The 10,701-nt window shown below is 35.6% G+C and overlaps 1 protein-coding gene across 3 annotated transcripts in view; it reads right to left on the bottom strand.

The window, feature by feature from the left end:
* Positions 1-1,221: 1,221 nt before the first annotated feature.
* Positions 1,222-10,701, bottom strand: part of CFAP54 (cilia and flagella associated protein 54) — a 95,441-nt gene continuing 85,961 nt past the window's right edge. For 2 of the 3 annotated variants that reach the window (XM_031553949.1, XM_019611314.2), the window contains exons 59-64: positions 9,710-9,818; positions 7,731-7,836; positions 6,907-7,002; positions 6,275-6,416; positions 3,317-3,511; positions 1,223-1,752 (exon numbers count right to left, since the gene is read on the bottom strand). In XM_031553949.1, coding sequence (XP_031409809.1) covers positions 1,430-1,752; positions 3,317-3,511; positions 6,275-6,416; positions 6,907-7,002; positions 7,731-7,836; positions 9,710-9,818 — 971 coding nt within the window. In that variant the 3' untranslated portion in view covers positions 1,223-1,429. Of the gene's footprint in view, positions 1,753-3,316; positions 3,512-6,274; positions 6,417-6,906; positions 7,003-7,730; positions 7,837-9,709; positions 9,819-10,701 lie in introns of all 3 variants that reach the window. The other variant, XM_031553952.1, reaches the window with a different exon arrangement.

Genomic DNA, 10,701 nt, shown 5'->3' with positions numbered 1-10,701 from the left:
AAAAGGACCACAATGATCATGTAGTTTCAACCCCCCTGCTATGTGCAGAGTCACCAATCACCAGACCAGGCTGCCGAGAGCCACATCCAGCCTGGCCTTGAATGCCTCCAGGGATGGGGCATCCACAACCTCCTTGGGCATATTTGTTTCTAAAATATGTGGTAGACTTTCTTTCTTCATGGAACTACATCTTTTGTTATTTATATCAGATTGACTCTTTTTGAGGAAAGATACTGTAACTGCTCTGGTCAAACTGGAGGGTTGCTGAACTACATACAACTATATCTATTCCACCCTCTTGAAAGTCTGAGAACAACTAGCTGACTTCAATTCCTACACGCTATCATGAATTGGAAGGGGAAAAAAAAAAAAAAGTATGTGAAATGCCACTGGCACACAATTTTAATTGTAAACACCCTAACATACTTGGATTCTTTGTCCAGTAGAAAAAAAAAGTGAGTCAAAAGCAGTTACAAGACACATGTAAGTGAAACAATTTCGTACATAAAATTTACTCTTTCTGAAATTATTTGTACTGTTAAAAATACCAGTATCAAATTACAGTAACATTAAAAGAAAATAAAAAAAACTTATACAGTTTTCAGAATAGTTAAAGGTTCTAAAAATATTGTGATAAAAATCAATGAAGCTTAGAATTTAAAAAAGTAAGAGCTTTGTGCTTGTTAGCTGTCTGCAACAGTGAAGCTAACACGCGATTATGCGGCTTGCACCTGTCACGAACATGACAGCAAGCTCTGAAGCTTATTATTCTAGGACAGTGTAATACTAATTATGTCAAAAGAAGAGCAGACAGAGTAAAATAATTTTTGATATATGACGGCTGTTACAAATGTCACATACCATATATTTACAATATATTCAGTGGCACAGTCAGCTCTTTGTTGGAAAATGAGTAATGATATGCTGTCCAACACTGCAGAAAGTTCACCAACTCTAGAAGAGTAACTTTCAAAAAAGTGTTTTTATTCACTTTGATAAAATAAAAAGTTCTCAATACGCAAGGCTCCCCTGCCTCCATCTAACCCTGAGCAAAGTAGACAGAAACTAAACCATAGAGAGTAAGCTGTCATTTTAATTTTTTTTTTAGTATTAAGATACTTATTAATATGAGAAGTGGAATGGAGAAACTTGGAAGCAACTTATTTTGAAATTGAATCTTCAAAGTCTTTTCCCATTCAATGTTCAATAAATATGCCATGGTCAGCGTAGACTCCAGAATTTCAATTTAGTATTTCTCTCAGTGGCATAGCCTGAGGTGCTTACGTATTTGAAAGCTCAGATAGGCTGTTTGGAAGCCAGAAAAGACTGATTTTCTCATCCATCACTAGACAGTGAAAAAATTCAAACATGAATTAAATTTGAGACACACGGCTCCACCAAATTTTGAGAAAATATACCTTCTGGATAATTAATTTCTTTCCTCAGCAGTGCTCCCAGAAACATCACCCCTGGAACTTGCGAGAATCTGAAGAGTTACAACTGTAATACATACTTCTAAAAAATCCATGAGAACAGCAAATACCTTTGAAGAATCAGGTGGACTACCATGTGACACTTCTAAATCTTGTAGCTGTTCTGGGAAGCTCTCGAGACAACACACTGAATATTCAAATAAGTGTTTTTTGAGAAAGGAATGCATTTCTGCAACACGTAGAACAATCCACGAGTCAAAAAGAGAATTCAAGTGTCCATCTCTTTCAGAAAGTGATCCAAGTCCTGATTTATGGGCAGCTTTGAAAAGAGATTATTTTTATTACGTTATCATTTGCCATTTAAAAGTAAATTCTTTAAAAGTAAATTCATACCTTTTAAAATACAGTAAAATATGTAGATTATATAAATCAATTCAATAGCAAATAAATGCATTTCCAACAATTATACTGATTGTCCTTGAATATTGCTACAGTTTTTGTACTGCAGATTTTCAATGGACATTTGATCATTAACAAAGCTCTGCCTAGATGCAGTAAGCAGTGTAAAGAGGAAGATGCATATTTGGGGTTTAGCAACTTAAATTAAATGTGTAAGCATCAGTGTATTCACTAGACTTCTAAGCACCAACTAGTATAAAGGCATATTTAGTCATGATCATGAAAAGTAGCTCTTATGCTCACCCAAATTTAGATAGCTAGTGGCTGATGAGCAACTCTTCAGGCTGCATCAACAGTAACTGCAGCTGAGATACATACACACATTTTGATGCTTACCTGTAGACACCTTACTGTCCTTATAGTTCTGTGGTGAGGCACAATACTATTCTTTCATATGATGCTACAAGGAAAAGATTCCAACCCTCTCTGTAATGATTAATTCAGAGTTGCTAAGTTTCTCTCCAGAGAAAGTCTACTACTGAAGCCTCAAACAAATCCCTGTATGTACAATCTGGTCTGATTCTTAGTTATCAAAGCACCACTTCCATATCCAGCTCTGAAAGTAATAGATTCTTACTCATTTAAAAGGTTCTGTCTAGGTTTGTAGCAAAATAAACCAAGCACATAACATCTGGGCATTTAGCCCAAATGCTCAGTAATGTTCAGCATTCAATTTAAACTACAGTCACTTTCCATCTTCACAAACAGACCTCCAGACTGAACTACTCTATTTCTGATCTGATTTAAGGCTGACGTACCTAGAATTAAAATAATACACAGCTTAAGTTTGTGTTTATTGTTTTTTTAATGCTCCAGAGATAGTGCAATGCTATAGTATGATGGAGAACAAAGCAATGACAGCAGGTAGCAGAGCCCCAGGCTGCAGCAAGTGAGGATAAGCCCAACTGCAGCAGCTGTAAAAGGAAAAAAGCTGTTTACCTTCAGAAGGGCTCAGGTGGGCAGAGATCTCCAGCAAGATCCCCTTGCCTCCACTGCCAGCCATTACAGGAAATGTGGGAAGGGATAGATCCTGGCTCCACTCCTTCCAGTCACACAGGTAAAATTGCATGCACCTGAACTCCCCTAGGTTGGCCCGCCTTCCCACCAGGTGTTCAATCACTGCTTCAAGCCCTGACTTAGCATTTCTGCTACAGATAGTAACAGAAATTAAGTTTTGAAGGATTCTTTCCATGGTATCCTTAAGGTCTGTGAATAACTATTAAAAAAGGCAACGATACCTTTACCTACAACACTTGTACACTGATATAAGTCGTGACTTCAGTGAAGACTTTTCACTCTTATACAATTTAAAGGAAATAAAAATGAAACTTTCTCAGATTTTGGACTTAAAATCTGATACTTTAGGCCCATAAAAACATTGTGTCATCTACAGCAGTTTTCCAGAAGGAAGAAAAAAATCATACCAAATAGTTTTGTGTGACAAAGCCCTTTTATATAACTATGGTATCGAATTAGGTGAACCCATGTTATTATCTCTTTCTTCTGGCTGGAGCTGGTGTCAAGACATTCTGTTCCTTCATTTTGGTTCTGCTCCTTTATGATTTGTTTATTTTCAGTAAAAGATGCTGTATGACTTCCACAAACAACATTGTATCCATCTGCAAAGCCAGTAACAGATCAAAAATAGATGTTAAGCCAAAGGTTGCAATTCAAAACCTGTTTCTGCATTGTGTTGGAACTGGCTGCCTGCAACTAAAAAGGGAACTTGTGAACTCAATTATGTTTTTCATTAGAGGAATATTCTTCATATTGTTTCAGCACTTTTTGAGCATTGTAAAGAAAATATTTCTCTGATCATAGCCAAGAATCTGAGTGATCCTGGCAAGAAAGATAGAAGGGCAGAGAGAAACAGCTTTCCTCCCTCTCTCTCTCTCTGAGCTGTGGAAGAGCCAAGCAAATGCAGAAGTCACAGTGCTTTGTCTCCAATCTGTGGGCCACACAGCCATCCATCTGCATCACAGTGTTCTGACTCATTAACAGTATAGCTATACATCGTGTTTAGATCTATTTACAAATCTTTGTTAATTGAAACATTTAAATAAACCATTTAACTTAAATTGAGATCTGTGTCTACTCTATGTCATCTAACATTTACCCTGAATCCTTGAAATCCACAGCAAAATGCAATCCTACTCCTCTCTATTAGTGGAATCACAAAAGGCCAAATTAATTACACTACGTGCTCTCCTGTACAACTGGAGCCCGACACCACAAGTGAAGTTCAGACAAAAACCTATAAAAAATCTGTGTATGTTTTGCCAGCACAAAATCTTTGCAAAGACTGGATTCCTCACTTCTTGTTCCAATCCTGAGCCAAACTGAAGTTCCTAAGGGACACGATGTTTTAGGTTTTTTTTTACACATTCTTTTTCCCTCCAAGCAAGATAAAAACCAAGAGACAGTAAAGCTTAGCAGGTAGCACTGTTACTCGCTGAGGAGCAAACCAACATGATCAGCCTGAGTGGGAAGGATTTCTGTTGCTCTTATGCGGAAGAAAAAGGTCTTGTAAGATCTAAGGAAAGCTCAGTAGTGTAGAACGAGGATCCAAGCACTGATAACTCTGCTCCACTCAAAAGAAATGTCTTACATTATACACGTAACAACATGTGAACTGGAGTAGTAAAACATGATGAGCACTTAGTGAATCACAGGCATCCTTGCAGATGCCATCAATTGCAGCTTTAGCAGATGAACATCCCAATTAGCCTGATCTCAACTTAGAACAGTTAGGCACTCAAAAATGTTTATTGTCAACTTCAATCCAATCCAGTTCCTTTTAGATATTAGTGGATTATCAATTAAATAATTTCTTTTTGACTATGTACTAAAAAATTGTCTTTGTTTGATGCTGCCTAAAAATCATACACAAAAAGAGGGGGAAAAAAGCAGTACAATTATCATTATACTGTAAACTGTGATTTATACAATTTTATACTGTATCAGTATTTCTCTCTCAAAAGCCTACATACCTCTTCTGATCTGTTTCTCATTTCAAATTGAACAAATATTTTATTATTGTAATTCCTAATAGTAAACTCCCAGAAAATCGTGTGTGCTTCTACAAAATCTGAATGCCTTTGTTATTCCTGACATTTCACAGGTAATTGTAAAAGCAGAATTTACTTAAAATATCTACATTGTATATTAACAAAACTTAAACATTGTGTTTCATTAATGGCTTTAAACAAAATATTTGTCATGCTGTGCTGATGGTTTCCATTTCAATTTGTGTTTGTATGTTTTGGCCTACTTTGCTTTCCTACAGTTTCATTTTTCCCTGGACTGCCCAACAGTACTATCAGGATAAACACCTGCTGCATTTGCTACAATAAAAAAAAAGTAGCTGTAATTATAAGCAAATGGTGCTAGCACTAGGCAATCAGATTGATGGGAGGTCTTAGCATAAAACACTTGATTTCATAAACCAATCAAAACACATATGTTTAAATGCTGTAAAGTAAGCAGTCATCGCTCAGCTTTGCCAACAACCATCAGGCAGAACAGTTCAATCAAGTTGTCAGCCATTTGAGATGACTGAAATGAAGCCATAGAACCAAAATTTTGTTACTAAATGTTTCCAGGTGTAAAAATAAACAGAATTCCTAATTGCATTCAATTTATATTTTCTGAAAAACTTTCATTCCATCAAATCCAGTCATTATAAAACAACTGTTGCAGTTGGAAATAAACTAGGCAAAGACAGAGTTCCACAGAAAAGCAAGTGGAACTGTTTCTAGTAGATAATACATTGAACCTGAAAGGCACACTCTTATTAGTCCGAGTTTGACTTGTAAAATGATGTATTAGCAAGAGGTGGGGTTGTTTGTTTGGTTTGGTTGGTTTGCTGTTTTTTGTTGTTGTTTTGTTTTATTTTAGTGGAGAGTTATTCAACATTAACATTTCTTTGTAAAACCATAAGAAAAAGTGAAAATCTCCAAGGAAAAGCTATATAGCTACGGAAAAAAATACATTCTAACTGAGTGCTTGATTAATAAAACTGTGATGACTGACTGGGGGCCAAGAGCTAGTAGAAGCCTAGGGAAGCCTTGTAACAAAAGTCCATCTGCTTTCTTAAAAGATGTGCTCTATTCCTTTCACTTTCTTTCTCTGATCCACAGGATGCAACCAGTGCCATTCTTAACCTATCAAACACATACAATGGCTGATATTGAGGATCCAAATAGAGGATTAGTCAGGTCACCTAAACTGCTTATTTCATGCTGTCAAGATTCAGCTTTTCCTTTCTAAATCTGACTTGCAGTTTTTATAAATGAAAATTAGGTGACAAATATATTACTAGATTATAAGGCATATATTATTTCTTATTTAATGTTCTAATATTACTAGGCAGAAAATAATACCAGACAAGTAATCTCTGTATGAAGCAAGGAGATCCATCAAAGCAAATTCTGGGATTTTCTGCTGTACTGTATCCTCCACGTTGTTTTCTTTAATGCTCTCCATTCCAGTTAATAGCTGAGAGGCAACCACTGCTTCACTGACCTAAAAATAATATTTATTTTATTTAAGACCTGTTCACTGTGATATTTATACAGATTTTAAAATGTGAGACCAGCAAGCTAACAATGAAAAATTAATTACCCAACATATTATATTTTTTAAAGCATCTGTCATATGGTACATACTGTATTTAAATAAATCATTATTGCTGGCAGCTTAATTACTCCACAAGTGATTTCAAATCAGATATCTTCACCTGGGTGCCACTGATGTCTACCCACACGTCAAATACATATGCACATATCAGGCACTGTGCTGTTATATTTGCATTTAATCAACATAGAGGCAAACAGGGTCATATCTGTCCATGAGAGATTAAATGCACCACTCACACAGTGTCCATTCTAATTTCCTCAAATTAAGACCCATGCCAGAAATTTCAGAGAGCCTTAATTCTTGTCTTGTTTTTGTGTGTACGTTGTATGAGATAAAACTAGACAAAAAAATTAACTCTTTAGAACCTTGTACCAACCTGTCTGGCTGCTCTTACTGCAATCCAAGCTCGTACTTTGTAGCCTTCTGATTTCAGAGCCTCACCAGCAGAGGAAGAAAGTTCTCCAGCAGGGATCTAAGGTTATACACACATTCTTAATTTTGATTCTAAATGTATTCTGGTAAAATATACTTTGATGGTAGCAAAAGTTCTCAGACTTACAGAATTGTTTCATTTAAAACTAAAAATCAGCATTAATTTTGTAAATCCATGGATTGAATGCTAAAATTTAAAAATTTGCTCCTCTAAAAGTTTTCTCAGAGCAGCTTATACTATTACCCTCATTGTTCTATGGATTTTTGGTATAATTTTCCATTTTATACAATCTTAATTATTCTTTTATTTTAAACATTGCACACTTAAAATGGTTACTAGCTGCTTTAATGTGGTTAAAACCTTTTATATTCCTCATGTTTGTACTGGAAAAAAATGAAATCTAGTAAAGTATAAGTATTACTACATAAAAATCATGTTAGAATGTTCCATGTTCTTTGCAAAGATAAAATTAACTAGTACAGAATCAGGAGTGAAACCACTTGATTCTGTTTCTTCCCATTTTATAAACAAAAAAAAAAATGTTTAAAATGTTATCATATTCAGTAAAAAATGACAAATCACATCAGACATTATATAATTCTACTGCTGTACTACGTGATTTCCTCATGTGGTTTTTCTAGTAGGATTTTCATACCAGTATTTTTTACAGGTCACACTAAGTAATAGCTTGGCAAGATGAACAGTGCTCTAACAGAAAGATGCTTCCTGCTTTGAAGAGGCCACTATGCAAAAGACAGAAAACATACCTCTGATTTTGAAGCTACCATCTTATCTCTTTGTGACAAATTCTCATTATTTGTGGCAAAATGCAAATATAATAGTGCTATTTCAAGATATGATCTTCTTATTAACCTGTAAGAGACAACACACAGGTTAATCAGTGTTACTATGAAAGAAAGTATTCTGATGATAAGTCTTGTCAGGCAGCATCACCATATAAATCATTTATCCAGTCCAAATCACCTACTTAAAACATATCTCCTTTCAGAGAGCCAAGTAGTCTTGCTTTGAAGTCTCAGTGAGTCTAGAACATCCCTACAGTATGCTTAACATATAACACAATGGTTTATGAGTTTGACAAATACAATTTGTGCCATGAGCAACAAGTAGTCAATAAATAAATGGCAAATGTTTAGTAAGAAAACTGTAATTCTAAAAGAAAAGTGATCTTTCAGTATAGAACTGACAAGGGTTGCTCTTCCTTTCTCAAGTCAAGGCATATATCTGTTGTCCTGGTTTCCTTGACGTATGTATGGCAGAATTTGGATGTGGGTCTTCAGTCAACCCATAAAAAATTTTTCTCTCTTCCAAGAACCAGCAAAAATGCTAAGGGTGATCAAAATAATCTTTGGACTCAACCGAAGAACCTTCTTAGTTCTTAGTTCTACACCAGAATATTCTACATCTTCAGACAAACTGCCCTTATCAGCTCCTTCCAGTACTTCTTTCTCCTTTGTTCACTTTTACAGTAGTATTATAAACCAGGCCAAAATAAATGTATCTGCAGAACTTCTTCTACATTTATATTCACTGTATGTTTCTACGTCTTTTTATGTAGATTCCTCCCAGCACTGCAGAACTCTGCAGATTTCCCCTAAGAATTGGCTTCCTTAATCTTAGCAACAAACTCCTGCACATGCAGTTACTCTTTTGGACAGACGTATTGCACAGAGTTGGCTGCTGAGACAGTCCCATAAATTCCAGTGTGTGTGACTTGTTGAAGCAAAATATGAAAGTTACAGAATGATGTACAGTTCAGGAAGAGGAAAAGTAAGTGTGAAGATGACAAGTTCTACACTTGGTTGGCCACAATTTAATTAACTTTCTTGTCTCACTAATAAAAAAAAGTATTTCAGGCATGAAGACATGACAATTCCATAGATATCTGAGGGCTTATATGAAGATGATTGGGATGTTTCATTATCTAAAGTAAGACAGTCAGGGTTCACTGATGTTGTTGTACAGAATTTTAGAAAGAGTGTAGCAAATTAAGTAAGAGTGTAGCAAATTAAACTTGGAGAACATCACCACAGCCCTTTTCTCTACCATCCTCTATCATGCTGATGGCTTGTAGAGGATTTCACTTTGCTACTGCTCTGGTGTTCAGAGTTCTGGTTCATTAACATAAGTAACAGAATACCCCACACAATCAAGGTAAATTGCTGTCTTTACACTGTCTGTAAACATACATGGCACATTATTCATTAAAACTGGTCGAGAATCTAAAAAAACACTAAAGTACAATATGTCAGAGTTGCTTGAAAGAATTTATTGGCTGGCTTGCCTCAGTTCTTCAGGCATCTTCTATGCAGATAACTAATGCCAAAGTCAATGTCCTGATATCTGTTACAAACATATTTCCTACACTCCTCCTGCCTCTGTTCTGCTTTTTTTCTGGCTGCTAACCTTTTCAAGCTGGATTTCTATTATCTGGAAGGGGGCAGACCACAGCTCATGTTCTGAAATATGAATAAAACTCCTCTTTTACTAGCACTGTCTCTGGTCTTGAGAGAAGGAGAAGAAAATTGGAAATAAAAGCAAAAGCCATAGATTCATATACTCAAAAATATGCTTTAAAATTGTCTTCACATTTGTTTTAAGTAAGAGAATGAATATACTGTAGTTTTACGCTACAACAGTAAAGTAAACAGTCCAAAACCACAAGAAATCCAACATCAAATCTTACAAAAGGGTCATATTTTGATAATTATATATATTTTCTTACTCAAAGTTTTGATCATGTTTCTGGCTCAGTTTTATAGCTTCCAGCAGGGTTTCAACAGCTCGATATGACTTGTTATTTCCTGCTTTGGCTATCTGACATTCCACCTTACCTAAGAAAGAAATATAGAAAACTAGTTTGCAAGATTTTTCTGGTTTTTGTTTGTTTGTTTTCTGTAAGATCTAACCCACTTGCCTCCTAGGAAAATTCAACAATGGATTGCATTATGATTTTCTTCCCGATAAGCAAAATCCTTTCCAGATTTTTTAAAATGTTATGCACAAATCCTGTATTAGAAGTTATTTCTTAAAGTAGCTAAAATAATCAATCTTTGGAACCATAATGACACCTAATATGCAGCAATCTTAACCAGAAGATCATTGTACATTGTGGGGTTAGAGATCCACATAACAGTCATGTAGGCCTGTACATGGCCAGAAGGATGTCCCCTGGCCACAGGATGAACTTAGCCAGTCAGAACAAAGAGAGCCTGTTGGCATCAGCTTTTTCCCACCAATGATTATCCCACCTGCAGACCCTTTCCTTTTTGTAAAATTGTAGGAAAAAAGTTATGTGAACGTGCTTTTTGTTTGATAGTAGAAACAATGAATATAATTGTTTTCTTTTAAGAAAATTCTTTAACTGTTCCAAAAGACAAAAATTAGGTAATCCTTTCACTGATAAGATGTTTATGGTGTACTACACCTTGACCGAAGGCCCACTCAATAAAGAACAACTTGAGATTCTCAGCATGTGAATGGATGTAAGCTCATTTGCACTATTCTCATCTTTATAGTGTTAATTCTTGCAAATGGCATTTTAAGTGTTACTTTATAGAGTCTGAGTGCCTTTCTGGCTAAGATCCTAACAAACCAGCTCTTCATGGTGGAAAACATAATGCCAGTGAAGTCCAAATGCATGCAGACATTGTGTAACTCGTTAGCTTTGTTAAGTCATTTAGAAATACTATATGAAGCTCTCATCTTCTTTACTTC

Source organism: Meleagris gallopavo, chromosome 1 (assembly GCF_000146605.3).
Source record: "Meleagris gallopavo isolate NT-WF06-2002-E0010 breed Aviagen turkey brand Nicholas breeding stock chromosome 1, Turkey_5.1, whole genome shotgun sequence".
NCBI classification, from domain to species: domain Eukaryota; kingdom Metazoa; phylum Chordata; class Aves; order Galliformes; family Phasianidae; genus Meleagris; species Meleagris gallopavo.
Note: the sequence above shows the minus strand (reverse complement) of the source record. Positions and strands in the feature narration are given on the sequence as shown.